Source organism: Oryctolagus cuniculus, chromosome 19, assembly GCF_964237555.1.
Source record: "Oryctolagus cuniculus chromosome 19, mOryCun1.1, whole genome shotgun sequence".
Classification (NCBI taxonomy): Eukaryota; Metazoa; Chordata; class Mammalia; order Lagomorpha; family Leporidae; genus Oryctolagus; species Oryctolagus cuniculus.
In genome coordinates this window covers 3400923-3422724 of record NC_091450.1, presented here as the reverse complement: position 1 = coordinate 3422724, position 21802 = coordinate 3400923, and the positions used below count along the sequence as shown (strand labels likewise).

Genomic DNA, 21802 nt, shown 5'->3' with positions numbered 1-21802 from the left:
CTGGCGGGAGGGGGCGGGGCGGTGCTGGCGGGAGTGAGGGGGTGGAATGCGTTTTTCAGTTGAGCTGCACCTAAAACACTAAGTGAGGGACCCGGACCCCTTCCTCACCCCCACCCCTCCTGGCGAGGGAGGGGAGGCCGGTGAAGGACGCGAGGTGTCCTAGGGCCTGGGAGCCTGGACGCGGGGGCCCCTTCTGGCCTCCGCAGACTTCTTCCCGTGTGGCAGCGCTGTGGGGGCGTGCCCCGCCCCTCCTCCCCCAGCGGCCCCCAGCCTGGCCTGGGCGAACCCCCTCCTCTCCAGAAAGGCCCGAGACCCCGGCCTGGCTGGTGCGGCCCTTCCCCTAGCGGTGCATGGTGCTTGGCGCGGGAGAGTGCAGCCTGGCTCCTGGCACAGGACTCCTGCATGGCAAACTGGGCTTACCCTCCCCGCCCAGCTCCTCTTACAAAACAAAAACAAAAAAAGATACACACACACACACACACACACACACACACACAAAAAAAAAAAAACAACAACAACAAAAACAAAAAACCCAGCCCCAAACCTTCGTGTTTCCCGATTTGCAGCGATTTCTACCGCTTGAGGTGCCTTGTCTTGGAGAGGGTGTCCACGCCTGGGCGCACAAAGCTGCATGCCTGCTCTAGTCCCAGCGCTGACGTGACAGACTCCGGCCGTGCAATGGATGTATTTATGTATGTAGAAGCGCACGTACGCATTCTGGAAGCTTCTTTCTCATAGGTCCCACGCGGCCACATTTGATTCCCGCTTGCACGTTGCCCTCTGGGTTCCCCCCGCCCCCGTCCCTTCAGCCTGTCAGGGAGAAGCCCCTCCCCCACCCGTCCATCTCCCTGCGGAGGGGGGGGGGGTTGGCGCCAAGCGTTGTCGCCAGCAGGAGTTGCTGCCATACCAAAACCGACTCTTGCTAAGCAGTGCCTCACTCTCTGCTGGCGTGGCTTGGCCTTCCTTCCCCCCCACCCCATATGTCTATATAGTCGATCCAATACAAATGCCAGTTTAAGTAATGGCTGCTGTGCTTCCAATTCACCTTCCTGCTAATGCATCTGGGGAGACAGTGGAAGATGGTCCAAGTACTTGGGTGCTGGCACCCTTGGTGACCTAGATGGAGTTTCCGACTCCTGGCTTTGGCCTGGCCCAGACCTGGCTGTTGCCATTTGAAAAGTGAACCAGAGATAGAAGATTCTATCTCTCCTCCCCCTTCCTCTCTCTCTCGCTCGCTCGCTCGCTCCCTCGCTCTCTGTGTGTGTTTCTTCCTCTCTGTCACTTGCCTTTTAAATAAATAAATCTTAAAAAAATAAGCTCTATAGCCACTAGCAGACATTCCCACTTTCTCTTGCTCTCTCAGCTAACTGTTCCCTCTCCACTTCCCAACCCTGACTCCCAGTCCCAAGAAGTCGCTTTTCTAGTTTGTGTCTCTAGATTTCTCTCTGCTGGGCTTTTTACCTCTCCTACCTAACTGTAATTATATTTTCTTTGACCCACATCCCACCTTTCCCCTCCCCACTGGCCACACAAGCCTCTGGTAACCACCATGCTATTCTGTCCTCTACAAGATCGGATGTCTTAGATTTTACACCTTAGTGAAATCATGAAGTATTTGTCTTACCGTGTCTGCCATATTTTATTTAATGTACTATTTCCTAGGTTCATCCGTGCTGTCACAAAACTGGATTTCATTCATTTTATAGCTGAATAATGTTCTATTGTGTATATGTATGACATTTTAATGATCTCTTCATCTGCTGATGGACAGTTAACAGCATGTCTTGGTTATTGTGAATAGTACAGCAATAAACACAGAGTGCAGCTGTCTCTTTAACCTACTGGTTTCATTTCCTGGGCATATGTACACAGAAGTACAATAGCTGGACCATGTGGAGGTTCCATTTTTAATATTTTGAAGAACCTCCATACTGTTCATAAAGGCTTTTTTAATTTCCGATTTCACTAACAGTGTACAGGGTTCTCTTTTCTCCACATCCTTGCCAGCACTTGCCATCTTTCATCTTCTTGGTAATAGCCACTCCAATAGGAGTGAAATAATATTTCATTGCGGTTTTGATTTGCATTTCCATTATGATTAGTGAAGTTGAGCATTTTCTCAGTATGTTTTGGCATTTTCTATGTCTTCCCTTAGTAAATGTTGGTTTAGGACTTTTGTCCATTTTTAAATTGGGTTATTTGTTTTCTTGCTATTGAACTGTTGGAGTAACTTGTGTAGTTTGTATGCTAACTCACTTGCAGAAGCATAAGTCACAAATATTTATTCATATTTGGTAAATTCTGTCTTCATTCTGTAGATTGTTTCTTTTGCTGTGCAGTAGCTTTTTATCTTGATGAAATCATTTTTGTCTTTTTTTTGCTTTAGTTGTCTTGCTTATGAGGTCATATCTAAAACAATCAATGACCAGACCAATGGTATAGAACTCTTCCATATGTTTTCTTCTACTAGTTTTATCATTTCTGGACTTAGATTAAAGTCTTCCATTCATTTTGGCTTAATGTCTGCAGTACTGGGAGCTAAGGATCTAATCTCATTCTTTGGAATGTGAATGTCCATTTTTCGCATGATATTTGATTAAAGAGAACATCTTTTCTCCAAGGTGAATCTTATGACATCACATAGCTGAGCTGTGTGGACGTATCTCCAGGATCTCCATTCTGCTACACATATCCATTTTTATGCCAATACTGTGCTGTTTTAGTCAGTATAGTATGCTTTGAGATCAGGCATTGTGATGCTCCCGCCTTGTTCTTTTGGCTCAATAGTGCTTTTGTTGCTCGGGGTCACTTTTGCTTCTGTGACTATTAGGATTGTTTATTTTGGATCCAGAGCTGTGGTGCAGCAGGTTAAAGCCCTGGCCTGCAGTGCTAGCATCCCCTATGGTACTGCTTCAAGCCTGAGCTGCTCCACTTCCAATCCAGCTCCCTGCTAATACACCTGGGAAAACAGAGGAGGATGGCTCAAGTGTGTGGGCCCCTGCACCCACATGGGAGACCCAGAAGAAGCTCCTGGCTCCTGGCTTCTGGCTTAAGCCTAGCCCAGCCCTGGTCGTTGCAGCCATTTGGGGAGTGAACCTATGGATGTAAGACCTCTCTCTCTGTCTCTACCTCTGTCTGTTACTTTGCCTTTCAAATAAATCTTTTTAAAAAAGGATTACTTATTCTATTTTCATTAAGAGTGCCATCCATATTTTGATGGTGACGGTATTAAATCTGTAAGCAGCTTTTTGTAGTATGGATATTTTAACAATATTTTTCTCTCAATCCATGAAAAGAGGAGAATGTTCTTCTGGGCTGGGGGTGTGGGGTCCTCTTCAGTTTCTTTCAGTAGTGTTTTGTAATTTTTTATTATAGAGGTCATTCACCTTCCTGGTTAAATTTGGTCCTATGCATTTGATTGCTTTGGTAGCTATTGTAGGTGGAAACACTCTTATAGTTTCTTCCTTCCTCAATAAGTTTGTTATTGATGTATAAAAATGTTGTTTATGTTTGTATGATGATTTCGAATCCTGCATGTTTCCTGCATGAATTCATTTGTTAGTTCTAATAGTCTTTTGGCTGCTTTTTTCTATGTGTCAAATCATCTGCAAGTGAGGGTAATTTTATTTCCTCCAGGCATATTTCTATGCCTTTTATTTCTTTCTATAGCTTAATTGCTTTGGCTAACACTTCTGTTATTGTGCTGGATAAGAATGGTGAGTGCAGACATTCATTTTTTGTTCCAGATTTTAGAAGAAAGGTTTTCATCTTTTTGTTTTTAAGATTATTTATTTATTTGAAGCAGAGAGAGAGAGAGAGAGAGAGAGAGAGAAATGTTCCATCTGCTAGTTTACTCCCAAATGGCCACAATGGCTGGAGCTATGTCAATCTGAAACCAGAAGCCAGGAGATTCTTCCAGGTCTCCCACATTGGTACAAGGTCCCAAGTATTGGGCTGCCTTCTGCTGCTTTCCCAAGCACATTAGCAGGGAGCTGAACCCAAAGTGGAGCAGCTGGGACTTGAACCAGCACCAATATGGGATACTAGGGTTGCAGGTGGCTGTTTTACCTGCTATGCCACAGTGCCAGCTCCAGAAGTTTTCATCTTTTCCCCATTCAGGGTGATGTTGGTTCTTTGTCTTACTCAGAAAACTTCTATGATGTTGAACTATGTACCCGCTATCCATACAGATGGCTATGACTGCCCTGGACATGGGATTCCCCAAAGCCAGATTCATCAAGTAATACTGGCCATCAAGGTTTTATCTGGTAGAGAGGCAAATGACCTTGTGAATCAAGTCACTGTGGGGCCAGCTGTCCCACTCTCTCAAGTCAGAGTTAATTTTAATGCTTTCAAAAGGCAAAGGATACTTGAAGCTAAGGGAGGCAGGCTAGGAGACTAGGGCCTGAGGGCATCTAGTCTGCATTCAAGGCACTGATTAGGGGCTTGATTTCACTTTCTTTTTTTTCCCCTTAATCTGTAACTGTAGTAAATACATTTTAATTCCTCTTTACACATTCTGCTTACCAAAAGCTAATTTTCTGATCTTGTGGCTAATTAAAACTATGTTTAATTCAACAGAAAAAAAAAAAATAAAAAACTTTCCTAAGAATTTTGGGACTGGGGCTGGTGCTATGGTGCAGCAGGTTAAGCAGCCACCTGTGATGTCAGCATCCCACATGGGAGCACCAGTTTAAGTCCCAGTGCTCTGCTTCCAATCCATTTCCCTACTGATGCACCTGGGAAAGAACCAGATGGCCCAACTTCTTGAGCACCTGTTAACCATGTGGGAGACCCAGATGGAGTTCCAGGCTCCTGGCTTCAGCCTAGCCCAGCTCCAGCTATTGCCACCATTTGGGGAGTGAACCAGTAGATGGAAGATCTTTCCTTCTTCCTCTCTCCCTACCTCTCTCCCTCGGTATCTCTCTGTCATTGTTTTTTAAATAAATAAAAATTTAAAACAAAAAGAATTTGAGGACTGACTACTGGAAAATGGCTAGAACCACAAGACTTCAGCTAAGGAAGGAAACACACCATCCCCTTGTAAACAATCAAGCCCTACATTGAAGGAACCACCCCCAACTGCTTTCAAGCTGGCCTTCCCAGTTTGCCCATTATCCCCTCTCACTTCCTCCAACTCCTTTTCTCCTTTAAATGTGCTCTTGTTAACTGGCAAGACAAGAAAAGCATTGACACAAAGCTGTCTGCTTCTCCCCCATGACTGCTAGTCTCATGCATAAGCCTCTTTCTTTCTTTCTTTCTTTCTTTCTTTCTTTCTTTCTTTCTTTCAGGCAGAATTAGACAGTGAGAGAGAGAGAGAGAGAAACAGAGAGATAGAGAGAAAGAAAGGTCCTCCATTTTCCATTGGTTCACCCCCAAAGTGGCCGCCATGGCCGGCGTGCTGTGCCAATCTGAAGCCAGGAGCCAGGTGCCTCCCCCTGGTCTCCCATGCAGGTGTAGGGCCCAAGGACCAGGCCATCCTCCACTGTATCAGCTCTTCTCGATGGCAGACTGCTGTCCAGTGACCAACAGCCCAGCCCTAGTTTCTCTGGTATCAAGTCCAGCCAAATTTACCTTTCCAGAACCATTTATTTCATTGATCTTTTGTGTGCCTTTTAATTTCTGTTTCATTGATTTCTGCTCTGATCTTTCTTTCCTTTACTGATTTTGGGGTTTTTGTTGTGTTTTGCTTTTCTTGGTCCTTGGGATATATTGTTATTTTTTAATTTAGGCATCCATTCCTATAAACTTTCCTTTGAGTACTTATTTTGTACCATAAGTTTTGGTATATTGTTTTCATTTTTCTTTGTTTCAAGATATTTTTAAATTTTTTTGTTTAATTTCTTTAATGACCCACTGTTCTTTCAATGCCATGTGGTTCAATCTCTGTGTATGTGTATAATATCTACTGTTTCTATTGTTGATTCTCAGTTTTTCCATTGTGGTCAGAAAAGATTGATGTTATGATTTTGATTCTTTTGAGTTGGTTGAGCCTTGTTTTGTCATTTATTCTTGGGACTATTCCATGTTCTGATGGAAATTATGTATATTCTGCAGCTGTTGAATGAAATGTTCTGTAATTGTTAGCTCCACTTGGGCTATAGTGTACTTTATCACTAATGTTTCCTCATTGAGTTTTTTCTGGATGACCTGTCCATCAATGAAGGTGAGATGTTGAAATGTCTCACTATTGTTGTGTTAGATTCTATCTCTGCCTTTAGATCTAGTAATGTTCTTTTAAAACTACTAGGTGCTCCAGTATTAGGTACATTTTATATTTACCATTATAATAGCTTCCTGTTGAATTGACCCCTTGATATGCTGGCTACCTTTGTCTCTTTTTAAAGCTTTTGTCTTAAAAACTGTTCTCAGTGATAGGATGGCTGATTCTACTTGATTTTTATTTCCATTGCATGAAATGTCTTTCTTCAACCCTTCAGTTTTAGTCTGAGTCTTTACTGGTAATGTGAGTTTTTTATTCATGGAATATCTATGGATTCTATTTTTATATCCATTCACTCAGTCTGTATCAAGGTTGTAGTTATGTAAAGACCCCTATCTTTTTCCTAAATTTCTTCCATTTTAAAATATATTTTGTTCTAGTCTTGTTTTCTTGTTGTTTATCTTCATGGTTTAGTCACTTACTGTATTGAAAAGGATTTATTCTTTTCTGTTTCTCTTCTGTGCATCTGTTCTTGTGGATTTAATATTTACATAAATTTTTATGATGGTAGTTATCTTTCACTTCTAGAATTAGTACCTTTTGTAAGGTTGGCTTTTGATTATGAATTCTCTCAGTGGTTGTCTGCCTTGGGAAGTCTTTTTTTCTCCTTATTTCTAAAGGATAGCTTTGCAGAAAATTTTCAAGAATATGTAATATGTCATTGCTGAGAAATCTGCTATTAATATAATGGAAGTTCCCTTAAATGTGACTTAGTATTTTTTTTCTTGCTCCTTTTATAATTCTACCTTTGCCTTGCACTTTTGACAGGTTGATTGTCATATGCTATGGTGAGTATCTTTTCTTCTCATGTCTATTTTGGTTCCTGTGGGACTCCTATACTTTAATAAGAGTATCTTCTCCATGATTAGGGAATTGATAACACTCTTTCATTGAATAGATTTAATATACCTTCTCCATTTTCTTCCCTTTCATGGACCTCAAAATTAGAATATTTGTTCATGTAATGCTGTCCCAATGATCTCTGAGGCTATTTTTATTCTTTAGTTCTGAGTATCTGAGTAGAACATTTCATGAGACCTGTCTTCAAGATAAATATTTTTTCTTCTCTTGAACCAAGCTATTGTTAAGGGTTTCACATGTATTTTTTATTTAGGTTATTGAATCCTTCACTTATGAGTTTTCTATTTTGTTCTTCTTTACCATTGCCGTGCTTTTGTTGAGCTTATTACTCATACCATGTATGATTTTGTTGCACTGTCTGCACTCTCTTTTTTAAAATTATTTATTTATTTCAAAGAAGGAGAGAGACAGAGACAGAGGGAGGGAAGGAGAGAGGGAGAATGAGAGAGAAAGGAGATTGCGAGGAAGAGAGAGATCTTCCATCCACTGGTTCACTTCCGAAATGGCCAAAACAGCCCGGTCTGGGCCAGGCCAAAGCCAGGATTCGTGAACTCCATTCTGATCTCCCACATGGGTTGCAGGGACCCAAGCACTTTGGCCGTCCTCCACTGTCTTCCCAAGTGCATCAGCAGGGAGCTGGATCAGAAGCAGAGCAGCTGGGACTCAAATTGGCACATTAATATTGCAAGCAACAGCCTAACCTACTGCACCACAATGCTAGCCCCTGTCTGTACTCTCTTGAATATCACTGCTTCCTTGAAACATTCTTTTGAATGTATTATCAGGCATTTCATCAATGTTGTTTGGGGATGGCGATTCCGTTTTTAGAAAGTTGTTGTATTCCTTTGGAGGCATAATATTTCATTGTTTCTTTCATTTGTCTTGTGGTTACATTGAGATTTTCACATCTGGTGGACTGGCTGTTTCAATCAGTTTTATACATTGGTTTTAATAGAAAATAGCTAATCCCTGGAGGTGCTTTGAGGTGTCAGTTTGATGAGGTACATTCAATTTCCTTCCAGTTGGGTGCCATATTGTAGTCTATCTGTATCTCCTTGGGCTGCAATCTATGGTCAAGTCAGGAAGACCCATTGTCTCTGGAGACCATATAGTGGGGACAACATTGTAGCAGTCCAGGCCAATGTAATGCACACAACAGTGGATCTGGGAGCCCGCTGTGTGGCCACTCTAGCAGTAATAGCGGGTATACCACAAGAATGGTATGTGCTTCCTCAGGCAGCGTAAGTCAACTGTACTGTTGGCAAGGACCTTCAGCATTATTCTGAGTCCCAGTATTTGTGTGGTTCCATGAGAATCTTGCCATGGAAGACACAGCAGCTGGGGAGTGCAGTGCCCACTCTCAGTCCCAGTGGTTTGGGCCAATGAGCAGCAGCTGGCTACAGGGGGAGGTGGTGACCAGGGGAGGTGGGTGTTTAAATAGCTTCAGTTAGTCTCGGAAGTGGTGGTGTGGGTCTGCTAGTAGCTGGCCATGGGAGGAGGTAGTGGCCAAGGAGTGCACCATCTACCCTAAGTTCAAGTAGTAGTGAGGCATTGGGTCACACCTGTTCTTCTGGACCAAGTTGCATTTGAAGGCTGCTGTCCCCCATGCTTGTGTGGTAGAATGTCTCGGATCTGGGGATTCTCAGGAATGGGATATTCACAGGTTTCTGACCCCTAGAACAGTATGAATTCAAACAATGGCTTTTTTCTTAAGATGCTGTTGGGCTGTCATCCTGGGCTCTGGAGCTTGGGAGGTGTAGGAGACAGCCTTCTCTAAAGGAAAGCTATTGTGAAGGTTCTCAGTAGCTCTCCAACTGAGCTACAGCTGTGATGATTTGGAAAATCTTGGATAGCTAGAATCGATGGCATGGCAATGGAGTCTCCTGAGATTCTCCTGCCCACCCATTCTCCTGCCCACCCTTTCTTCTGCAATGGGAGTGGAATGAATATATTTTATGTTGTGAGATGGACATGAATCTTTGTGGGCTGATACAATGTTTTATTTTGGATAGTAGTTTGCATGTCTTTGAAAGGCCCATTTATTAAAGATATTTTTCCCCAATATCTTAATGGTTAATAGATTAAAGATAGAACTTTATTATATCTACAAGTTGGGCCATGGAAAGTGATTAGATCAAATTACTGTGATTTTGCATGTGATTGAATCATGCTGGCTTTATAAGGGAAGAACATGTAGACAATGGTAGGTGAAGGGCATGTTCCCTGTCTGTCTTCTTTCTGCTTCATCATGTGATCATCCATCCACCACCCTCCAGCCTCACTAGCTCCCTAAACCAATGAGGCAATTTGATGTTAGACTGTAAACTTCCAAAACTGTAAGCTGAAATAAACCTTCCTTCTTATGTAGCTCCTCTCAGGTAGTTTAGTTAAGGTAACAACAAAAGCTTTCTAATGCACAATTACTACAATGAAATAGCTGTGCAGCTAATGTTATAAAGGAAATAGTTTATTTAGCTCACAATTGTGGAGGTTCAAGTCTAAATCAGGTGGTCCTTTTGGCTGGGCATCTGGTAGGGGTAGCAAATGTCAATCTAGAGTGTATGCAGACAAAACAGTCACATGTTAAGTCAGGAAGCAGTGGCTATCTATGGCCAATACAGCTTTTATAATCAACTTTCTTGTGAGAACTGCCTTCTGAGGGCATATCCCCAATTTTCTAAGAACCTCCAGCTAGGCCTACCTCCTAAACACCATAATTGGATTAAGTTTTCACTTTGTAGCAGCATTAACTTATGATTTTTGTCATTAAAAATCATGTAGGAACTTGGAAGCCAAATTATGTTTTTTTTTTTTTTAATTTTTGACAGGCAGAATGGACAGTGAGAGAGAGACAGAGAGGAAAGTCTTCCTTTTGCCATTGGTTCACCCTCCAATGGCCGCCGCGGCTGGCGCGCTGCGGCCGGCACACCGCGCTGATCTGAAGGCAGGAGCCAGGAGCTTCTCCTGTCTCCCATGGGGTGCAGGGCCCAAGGACCCACGCCATCCTCCACTGCACTCCCAGGCCATAGCAGAGGGCTGGCCTGGAAGAGGGGCAACCGGGACAGAATCTGACGCCCCGACTGGGACTAGAACCCAGTGTGCCGGCGCCGCAAGGTGGAGGATTAGCCTATTGAGCCGTGGCTCCGGCTCAAATTATGTTTTAATAATAAGATCTATGTTTCCTCTTCTGTTAAATTTTATGAAGAAATGCTTCAGGTTCTTGATCCCACAAAAGATTATTAGGCATTACTATGAACAAGTAAATGCCAACAAATTGGAAAACCTAGAAGAAATGGATAGATTTCTTTTTTTTTTTATGACAGGCAGAGTGGACAATGAGAGAGAGAGACCGAGAGAAAGGTCTTCCTTTTGCCGTTGGTTCACCCTCCAATGGCCGCCGCGGCCGGCGCACTGTGGCCAGCGCACCGCGCTGATCTGAAGGCAGGAGCCAGGAGCTTCTCCTGGTCTCCCATGGGGCCCAAGGGCTTGGGCCCAAGGGCTTGGGCCATCCTCCACTGCACTCCCTGGCCACAGCAGAGAGCTGACCTGGAAGAGGGGCAACTGGGACAGAATCCAGCGCCCTGACCGGGACTAGAACCCGGTGTGCCGGTGCCACAAGGCGGAGGATTAGCCCAGTGAGCCATGGCACCAGCCAAGATTTCTAAACCTATATAATCTGCTAAAATTTAACCATAAAAACAAACAAACAAAAAAACCAGATAAATAACAAGTTATGAGATTGAATCAGTTATACAAGTCTTCCAAAGAAAGAAAAAAACAGAACCAGATGGTCCTCACTGCTAAACTATAACAAATTTTTCAAGAAGAACTAACACCGATTCTTCTGAAACTACTCCAAAATATTCAAAGGGATGGAACCCTTCCAAACTTACTCTACAAAAACAACATTATCTTAACACCAAAACCAGACAAGGACATGACAAGTAAACAAGTAAACAAAACTGCATACCAGCAGTTCCCTGATGAACGTAGATAGAAAATTTCTCAACAAAATATTATCAAATTGAATCTAACAAGACATCACAAAGATCATTTACCACCATCAAGTGATATTTGTCCCAGGGATAGTTCAACACACAAAATCAGTCAATATAATTCCATCAACAAAATGAAGGATTAAAAATTATATTCCAATATGTGTTGATGAAGCATTCAAATTATCCCCATTTCAAATGGTATGATTCTACATACAGAAAAAAAACAAAAGACTGACAGCATTGATAAACCAATTTAGTAATATTTCAGGAACCAAAATCAACTTTCAGAAATCAGTAGCACTTATACAAACCAATAATGAACTTGCTGAGAAAGAAATTATAGGGGCCAGCACTGTGGCGCAGTGGGCTAAAGCCCTGGTCTGAAGTGCCAGCATCCCATATGGGCACCGATTCTAGTCTCGGTTGCTCCTCTTCTGATCTGGCTCTCTGCTATGGCCTGAGAAAGCAGTGGAGGATGGTCCAAGTCCTTGGACCTCTGCACCCACATGGGAGACTCAGAAGAAGTGCAAGCTTTGGATTGGCACAGCTCTGGCCATTGTGATCATCTGGGGAGTGAACCAGCAGATGGAAGACCTCTCTCTGTCTCTACCTCTCTCTGTAGCTCTTTCAAATAAATAAAGTAGATCTTGAAAGAAAGGAAGAAAGGAAGAAAGGAAGGAAGGAAGGAAGGAAGGAAGGAACAAACAAACAAAGAGGGAGGGAAGGAAAGAAGTTATAAAAGCAATTCTATCAAAATAACTTTTAAAATTCACAATAGCTAAGATATGGAATCAACCCAGATGTCCTTCAACTGATGATTGGATAAAGAAATTATGTTATGTAAACACCATGGAATACTACTCAGTGTTGAAAAACATGAGATCCTGATTTTTTGGAACAAAATGGATGCAACTGGAAACCATTATACTTAGTGAAATAAGCCAATCCCAAAAAGACAAGTACCATATGTTTTTCCTGACCTATGTTAACTAATGAAGTAATGAAGTACCTAAAGGGTACTTAAAATGCAATGTATAGGAGTGAAGTCAACATTTTGAGATGAGGAACAGTGTGTTTTTTAGAAATAGTGTTGTTGTCCTTTTTTTCTTCATGTTATTTGTTGAATTCTTATTTATTTATTTGACAGGTAGAGTTTACAGAGAGTGAGAGAGAGAGACAGAGAGAAAAGTCTTCCTTCTGTTGTTCACTCTCCAAATGGCCACAACTGCTGGAGCTGTGCTGATCTGAAGCCAGGAGCCAGGTGCTTCTTCCTGGTGTCCCATGCAGGTGCAGGGGACAAGCACTTGGGCTTTCCCAGGCCTTAGCAGAGAGCTGGACTGGGAGAGGAGCAACCAGGACTAGAACCCGGTGCCCATATGGGATGCCGGCGCCACAGGCAGTGGATTAACCTAGTGCACTATGGTGCCAGCTCCACATTTGTTGAATTATTTACTTAGTGTAGGGTTAGTACTATGAATATAAACTGAAAATATATCTTCATAAAAATTAAAAGTGGGAATAGGAGAGGGAGGAGGAAGAGTGGGAGCAGGGTTGAGAGGGAGGGTACAGTGGGAAGTGTCACTATGTTCCTAAATCTATATATCTCTCTCTATATATATGAAATTTGTGTACCTTAAATAAAAGTTTTTTAAAAATCTTGGAATAAATTCAATCAAGCACAAAAAGACTTCTAGAATGAAAATTACAAAAACAATGAAAAATTGAAGAAGCAAAAAAGTCCAACGACCACCCCGTGCATTTGATTGGAAGAATAAAATTCTGTATTACCCAGAGCAATTTACCAATTCAACAAAATCCCCACCAAAATACCAGTAATAGTCTTCACAGAACTAGAAAAAAAATAATACTGGAATTCATGTGAAAGCATGAAATACCCCAATAGCCACAGCAATCTTGAACAAAGAGAACCTGGGTTTCAAGACACACTGCAGAACTGTAGTAATCATGTTTAAAAGCAGACACACAGATCAATAGAACATAATAGATATCCAAGAAATAAATACACACATCTACAGTCAACTGATCCTTGGCAAAGACACCACAAACACAAATTACAGAGAGGACAATATCTTCAATAAATGGTGCTGGTGAAATTGTATATCCATCTGCAGAAGATTGCAACTAGATCCTACCTCTCAGTCTTTACAAAAATCAGTTCAGAAACAGATCAAAGACCTGTATGCAAGACATGAAACTACTAGAAGGAAATGCTTCCAAACGTTGGTATAGGCAAGAGTTTTTTGGCTAACATTCCAAAAGCACAGGCAACAGAAGCAAAACTAAACAAATGAGATTGTATCAACTAAGAAGCTTCTGCACAGTAGAGGAAACAATGAAGAGATAAGCAACAGGGTAGGAAATAATGTTTGCACACTATTCCTTGATGAACAATTTGCAGATTATATAAGGAACTCAAAAAATACAGCAATAATAACAAATAAACATTAAAAAGGAACAAAGGATCTGAACAGGCATTTCTCAAAAGAAGTCATACAAATGGGCAACAAATGAGTGAAAAATGTTCCATATCACTAGCCACCAGTGAAATACAATGATTTATCACAGTGAGAGATTACCTCACTCCAGTTAGAATAGCTATTATCAGAAGGAAAAAAAATAGGTGAAATAGCAGCAGATATTATCAAGAATATATCTGCTCAATAAAAATCATTAGACTTTCATGCCCAGGTAGTCTGAGATAATAGAATTTCTCTAGGTTGCTTACTAGCAGAACAAAGAGAAATATGTGTGACATCAAATACATCTGTATCAACACTTCTGGGGCAGTGCAGACTGGTAGAGTGAGCCAGAAGCTTGCTAGTTATAAGAAGTAACAAAGCATGAACGCGGACATTATTTAGCTGCTTACTCACAGAGAAAGCTTCCTTATTCAGAAAAAAAAGCAAGGATTCTGACAGTTTCACTTTGTATCTTTCTACTTTTTGTTGTCATTATACCTTGTACTCCCTGTCTTTCTGACTTGTCTATCTAGGAACAAAATCTCTGCCTATATTATAATTGTCTACTATGCTATAATTGACTACTATGCTTTCCAGAAAAATAAAACAAAACTGAAGCGTGGTATTTTACTCCTATGCCTAAACCAAGACATTCCTCTGCAGAGTGGACATGCCCCCAGTAAAATAAATTTCTTCGTTGTTCCTTGGCGTGTTTTCTCAAGACCTTTTTCTGCACACCTCTTAGAATCACCAAATCTTTCTTCCATGGGACATAACTTTCTGGAAATGACCAGTTCCTGGGATTCTCCTGAGCAGTGGGCAACACTGACTCCTGACATAACTTCATCTGCATGGTCTTCTATGAAGACCTTTGAGGAAAAGTGAGAAATGGAAAAAGAAAAAAGTCTGTCAGCATGAGTGCAGAATGCTGAAGAGGAAAGCCAAAGTCCGTTTGTGGGCCTTTACAGATGTGTTAGGGGGAACAAGTTGCTGCTTCTATAGTGTGTTGAGAACGTAAACGGCAACAGTTCTACAGATTTTGTCAATACTCAGCAGACCTTGGGAGATTCCAAAGAGAACAGACCGTTCCTTTCCCGGATGTTTGAGCGGACTTGCAACTTTTGTAACGGCTTGATTGGAGCCGGTTTCCAAACAGCAGGCTCACTCCATCTTGTTCATATCCAAAGGCGGCTCAGCTGCCCAGTCCCCCGTCCCATTTTCTTAAACAAAACCTGTTTTTCTTCCCCTCAGCTAAATGGAACCCGAGTCTCCCTGTTGGCAAAATTGTTCTTCAGGAACAAAATTGCCTTTGGTTTTAAAGTCGTGTATAGTTTTTGGTTCCAGATGAACCTCTGCGATCCATTTTGGTGAGCAGGGTGCAGTAGTTTTGAATCCCAATTAAAGGAAATGTTATCCCCTTTTACAAAAATTCAATTCTCACTGTAGACAGGCAAAGATGTGTATCATTCAATCATGGTTTGAGTTTCATCACTAAAAGGCGAGGAAAGAGGGGCGTGGAGAGTCCGGTCCAGCACTGAGGCGGGAGCCCAGCTGGTTGCCAGGGGCAGTGGGACGGGTCCTCCGGACAGGTCCTGACCTCTCCAGGAACTCTGAGGACCCGGGACACAGACCCAGGTCTCCAGGGGTCAAGGCGGGCCTAGCGAGGCGCAAACGCCAAGCGCGGTGGGAGTGCGGAGCCCCAGCCTCCTTAGCTGCAGCCGGGTTCCGCCGGCGCATGCGTAACAGGCAACCTCAGTCCAAGCCGCCAAGTCGCCATTGTGGGAAGGCTGTCCTCAAGACTCAGCCAGGTGCCAGCTGCTGGTCCAGCCCCCTGGGTCCAGTCAGCAGGTGTCATTGGCTCAGGCTGTGGAGCCCTCAGTGCCTTCTCCCGCCCCAGCCAGGGCAGGCAACAGCGGTGTCAGGGGGCGGAGCCGCCCGGAGCGCCCTTTGTGGAGCTGGTGAGTGCAGCAAGGCAGCGGCCCAGGGGGAGGGGACGGGTGAGCGCCCTGGGCAGCGGACATTTGTGGGACCCCTGGCCTGCCTCGAGGCGTCCCTGTCCCCCGCTGCCATGTGCCTCTTCTGCATTTTGATCTTTTTTAGAAAGAGCTTCCCCACCGGCGCCAAAGTTCAATAGGCTAATCCTCTGCCTGCGGCGCTGGCACACCGGGTTCTAGTCCCGGTCGGGGCACCGGATTCTGTCCCGGTTGCCCCTCTTCCAGTCCAGCTCTGTGCTCTGGCCCTGGGAATGCAGTGAAGGATGGCCCAAGTGCTTGGGCCCTGCACCCCATGGGAGACCAGGAGAAACACCTGGCTCCTGGCTTCAGATCAGCACGGTGCGCCGACCGCAGTGGCCATTGGAGGGTGAACCAACGGAAAAGAAGACCTTTCTCTCTGTCTCTCACTGTCCACTCTGCCTGTCCAAAAAAAAAAAAAAAACCAAACCAAAACAAAAAAAGAGCTTCCCCATCCTTGTAGCAAGACCCTAGTCTCCTGGTGTGTGCCTACAGAGGGCACAGAAGCCACTCCCCCACGCCCTGCCCTTTGTCTGTCTTTCCCGCTTGGCGGTCCTGAGTGAAGTGATCGCGGCGGGTGTAACCTTTACTAAATAGATCCATGCACCAGGATCTGCCAGCAGATGCAGTGCATTCAGCTTCCTGTTAGCCCAGCACGCCAGCACACAATGCAGCCCTTGCACCCGACTTTAAGATTTTCTGCATCAAGCAAAATGAAAGAACAGGAAACCCATAGTTTTGTTTTGGTTTTGCTGAAAGATAATTCAAGTATAAAGCGCAATAAAACTATTGCACTGGAAATGATGAACTCTAAATCATTGGTAAGTATACAAGTGGAACCGAAGCCATTTACTAGATAAAGTAATGTGACAGTGTTAATGGCTCGTGCATTGCCATGGTCATAACTTACTTCATCACCTTGCTATTTGATACATAGCCTGGCAGTCTCTGTTGCTTCAGCTATGGAGTGACAGGTTTTCAAAATGCTGTGGAAGGAATTAACCCAAGAGACTGGGAGGTGGTGACTCAGGCCTGCTGCTCAGTCCTTTGACCTGTACCTTTCAACTCTTGCCCTGTCAACTATCAGACGTATTCAACAAGTTCATGGAAAAAGTGTTTCATAAAAAACTGTGTACAGATTTCAAAAAGTTTATGTACTAACCAAACTAAACAGCTTTTAATTCCATTTTCCATGAACTCTGAAGCTCCTTCATTTATGTTGTCTCATCAAATGCTTTTAAATTAAAAAAAAAAGTATCAAGTTCATGAAAAACAGAAAACCTGAAGAACTGTTACAGATTGGAGGCAACTATAGAATCAAGTAAATGTGATGTAGGATGCTGGATCCGAGAAAGAACATTAATGAAGAAAGTGGTGAAATGTGTGAATAGCTTGAGTTAATTGTTCTGTACTGATGTTAGCTTCTTGGTTTTGATCAGCACCATGGATATATAAAATGTTAACATTAGGGTAAGCAGGTGAGTGGGATACAGAAACATGATATGCATGTACTACTTTTGCAGCCTTATGAGTCTAAATTGGTTCAAACTTAAAAGTCTTTTTAAAAACAGGAAGGCAAACACCAGCACCCACTCATTCAGTAAATATTTATTGAGTACCTGTTATGTGTTGGTACTGGGCAATTTGAAAATAGAATAGTTAACAAGACTGGCATCCTGGAGATTAGTGTTATACAATGGGGAGATATAAAGATGAGTTGCTAGGCAAATAACACAGTGATAAAAAGTGCTGTCCAAATTAAACAGGTGATCATGTGGGCTGTCCCCTGGTCTGTGATGTCAGAGTCTTCCCTAATTCAAGCTGAGACTTTGCCTGTTTAAGAGTAGGTGTTGTTATAAGGGAGGGAAGGTCATGGGCACATCAGGGCAGTGCAGATGAAGGTTGGGAGTAACCGCGAAGAGTGACCTGAGAATAGGAAGCAGGCAGGTCATAGGAGTCCTCATGGCTTTGGACTCCAGACTGCATGTGGAATCCCTGGAGGATTTGAGTGGGAGGCTAAACATGATCTGTTTCCTATCTTTGAAAGATCCCTTTACCCCAACTGCAGAGGGAACAAGAGTAGATTCTGGGAAATCCTAAGGAACAACAACCCATAAATGTAGGTAGAGCATAGCCCACTGGGAGAGACTGTGGAAGCAAAGCAAGAGGCAACTGCCAGAGTGTCAAATACCCATCAAGTTTAAATAAGTGGGAAGTCATGAGGTCCATGGCATAAACCATATACCCAAGTGAGGACCTAGAATAAGTGTAGACAATCCTTTTCAAGAATTGTGGCCTTGAAAAAAGAGAAAGATGGTTACCGAGGAGTGCATAGGCAGGGAGAGTTTTGAACATTGAGAGGGGCGTTGAATGTTTTTTAAATGATGACTCAATGGGTTCAAAAGTGAAATGTCTTTATCTATTTGGAGGTAGAGTAGGAGGAATGGGGTGGGGAGGCTGAAGGGAATGCAGGGATTGAGGAAGAATTACTTTCCGATGCAAATTCATTCCTGGGCCTCCCAAGGTACTATTCCATCAGGTCTGGGTAAGAGTGTGTGACTCGTCTTTTCAACAGATAACCATGACTCAAGTGGGCTTCAGACCAACTTTGATAAATTCTGATCTATTTTCCCTCCTACTAAGCCCCACCCCCGTCTTCCCTTTGTTCGCTACCCAGTCCAGGTTCCACTGTATTGAACTTCCCGAGGTGAGAAAGATTTATGGGGTGGTGTGGCCTGGAAGTGGATGGCTTGTATAGAATGATAGGGAAACTCAGGGATTGAGGCAGTGAAGGAAATGAAAGACTCACACAGTTGTGAACTCTTCTCTTGCCTCAAAATCACTCATGTGGCATTTTTTGAACTATGTAGATGTCCAGCTCCACCTCTGAAGGTTCTGATGCAGTAGCCTGAACATCTATACCTTTATATCTGTATACTTCAAAATCACTGCAAGTGTGTCTACTGCACAATCCAGGCTGAGAACCACTGCATGCCTTTGCTACACAGCGGAGATCACTGGGATTGTTGGAAGAGCTCGGAGTGAATGGGAAACTGTTGATCCAAGAATCTTAGTCTGAGTTAATTGTCATTTGGACCTTCTTTAGGTAGTCAAGGGGAATTTTTTACTTTCCAGGCCATTCTGTTTAGTTTGTTGCACTGTAGTTAATTTAACCTGTGAAGTGCCATCTTTCTATATATAGGACACCCAGAAAGACTTAAATTGAGCAGTAAACATACCACTTAGGATAACTTTGAAATGAATGTCATTGAAATGTTTGCAGAATTAAAAACTTGGGACTTAATGGGTTAATATACCTAAGAATGTGTGTGGCTGTGCCTTTCTAACATACACCTTAAATAGATATATATTTTTTTTATGAGAACATAGACTGCAGCAATCCCACAGGGCTGCTCAAGAAAGGTCCACATGTGTGTTGTATGAAGAATTAGACATTGAATTGAGGGGATGTCTTTATTTTGTTCTTTACAATAGAGAAATCAAAAGGAAATTATGAAAAGAAAGAGGAGATAAAAGGAAAGGAGTCCAGCGCTGTGGTGTAGCAGCTAAACCCACCATCTGCAGTGCTGGCATCCTAAATGGGGTGCTGGTTCGATTCCCAGCTGCTCCACTTCCGATCCAGCTCTCTGCTATGGCCTGGGAAAGCAGTAGAAGATGGCCCAAGTCCTTGGGCCTCTGCACCTATGTAGGAGACCTGGAAAAAGCTCCTGGCTCCTGGCCTCAAATTGGCCCAGCTCTGAGTGTTGCAGCCATTCGAAGAGTCTCTCTCTCTCTCTCCCCATCTCTCTAATGCTTCCTTTCAAATAAATAAATCTTTAAAAAAAAGAAAGAAAGAATAGGGGGGCAGAATAAGTACTAAGGAGGACTTCATGAGATCTACATTCTAGAACCAGCTCTTTCACTCAGCCTGAATCATCTTCAACTTAAGATACTTCCTTAAACCAAATAACTAGGAACTAAATCAGCTCTCTAAAACAGAACTGGAGGTGTGTTCTGTGGAACCCTAATCCCATTCGATGCCATATAAAATATTTTCAAGTTAAATATATTTGAGCAACATTGCATAAAACATATTCAGCATGCTCTCCATCCTTTGAGCTTTTGCTGGGACTCATGTACACAATGTACATTACCGTATGAAAATCTACGATTTGTGGCAAGGAAACATTTAACTTTGGAAACCAGAATCTTTGTAGACTTGATTTGGTCCCTTTGTGTAACAGCAGACAGTAAGATGTTATTAAGCACGTTTGGGAAAACCTAAACTGGGCAATCTCAGGATTTCAGTACGTGTGTTGGAGAAACTTTGTTCTGCCTAATGTGGTAAATGCTCTGTTTGCTGTTGTGAGATACCTGGCTTTTGAGGTGATTGGGCTTCAAACCTCATCATTCTCAGAACCTCTGTCTGCCTCTTCTGACAGCGGGACTTTCTCAGAGCTTACACTTGGCAAAAAAATAACCTGCCATTATTATTATTATTATTATTATTATTAATTTGAAATAGTTACAGAGAGAGAGAAGGAGAGGCAGAAGGAGAGATTTTCTATCTGCTGGTTCACTCCCCAATTGGCTGCAATGACTGGAGCTGTGCTGATCTGAAGCCAGGAGCCAGAAGCTTCCTTGGGTTCCCCATGCAGGTGCAGAGGCCCAGGGACTTACGCCATCTTCCACTGCTTTTCCATGCCATAGAAGAGAGCTGGATAGGAAGAGGAGCAGCCAGGACTCAAACTGGCACCCATATGGGATGCCAGTACTCTGATGGCGACTTTACCTGCTATGCCACGGCGGTGGTCCCAAGAACCTAGTTCTTAAAGTGTTTTCAAATTACTCTCAAGGGACTAACGCTGTGGCACAGTAGGTTAAGCATCCACCTGCGGTGCTGGCATCCTATATGGGTGACCAGTTCAACTCCCAGGTTCTCCACTTCTCGTCCAGATCCCTGTTGATATCCTGGGAAAGCAGTGGAAGATGGTCCAAGTGCTTGGGACCCTGCACCCATGTAGGAGACCCAGAAAAAGCTCCTGGCTCCTGGCTTTGGATCGGCACAGCTCCGACCATTGTGGCCATTTGGGGAGTGAACCAGCAGATAGAAAAACCTCTCTCTCTCCCTCTCTATCTGTAACTCTGCCTCTCAAGTAAATAAATCTTTAAAAAAATAAATTTACTTCAGAAAGGCCTGCCTCTTAGTGAATTGGCTGTTAAGTGTTAAATTAGTGGCCCCAAATGGTGAATTCCTTCATTATCTCGAAAGGCCAGTCTGTTGGAATTGGCAGCTTCTGTCTCCACAACACATTGCTTCTCAGAAATGGCTTCCGTATTTCTGTCACTCGCTTTTTGAGAGAGATTTTTCAGGTCAAATTTTGTGAACAGAAAATGTATTCTTTCATGATTATTAACAAATTAATATGCTTCCACTTATTTGTTTATTGTTGAAATGTCTGCTTTTCCACCTTTCTCTGAAAAAAAAAAATGCCACTCTTTCTGAAGATGTTTCAGAGGCCACGGCTGCTGTGTTTGCTGTTCTGGGAAGAGAATGGGGAAGGAGTGAGGCTAAATGTTTTGTAGTTGTTATGGCTATACATCTCTTTCTGCACTATGTGAATCTCAGAAATTCTTGGCGTGCATTTTCATTGTTTTAAAGAACGCCACACCTTAGTGCCCTGTCTGTATGAATGAGTAGTTTGTAGATCCCTAGGTGGCTGAGACTGCTGATGTCTTCTGCTGACTGTGGTGCATCTCATTGCAGGTACTCGGCCTGAAACTGCATCTCACAAGATCCCCACCAAGAGACAGATTTGTGTACCATAGAGAAGTTTCTACATGAGGATTGATGCCTTGAGGGGGAAAAAGTAATAAGTACCTTCAAGAGCTCCTGCTTCTCAACTCTGCTCCAACAAGGCAAGATTCTGAGAGTGGCTGTCCCTGGGAAGCAGACTCCATTCTTGTGGCTCTCCCATTGGCTCCTGAGACTTTCATCAGAGATGGGGCCCCTTTAACTGCTGGGAGCATCCACTGTTGCTCAGGCACTGAAGCCGCTGTCATGAGTGTGTGTCCTGACCAGAGAAGCTGAGCTTTGGTGAGATGACAGTGCAAGAACTACAAACACGTGTGGTCATCCTGGTGGAGAACTGAATGCAGATACTCAAAAAGGAAGGTAAATTAAAGGGAGAAGAATGAAATCTCCTTTTTCTATTTAAAGGACCTCCT

At 43.1% G+C, this 21802-nt stretch overlaps 1 protein-coding gene across 6 annotated transcripts in view; it reads left to right on the top strand.

Moving 5' to 3' along the window:
* LOC127488697 (nuclear factor 1 C-type-like) overlaps positions 1-21802 on the top strand; it is a 186526-nt gene that overhangs the window by 26249 nt on the left and 138475 nt on the right. For 4 of the 6 annotated variants that reach the window (XR_011384415.1, XR_011384413.1, XR_011384416.1 and 1 more), the window contains one exon: positions 21342-21749. Coding sequence is in view for 2 of the 6 variants with exons in the window: in XM_070063930.1 (XP_069920031.1) it covers positions 21342-21419 (78 nt within the window). In the remaining 4 variants the exon portion in view is untranslated. Of the gene's footprint in view, positions 1-566; positions 693-21341; positions 21750-21802 lie in introns of all 6 variants that reach the window. The other 2 variants (XR_011384414.1, XM_070063931.1) reach the window with 1 other exon arrangement.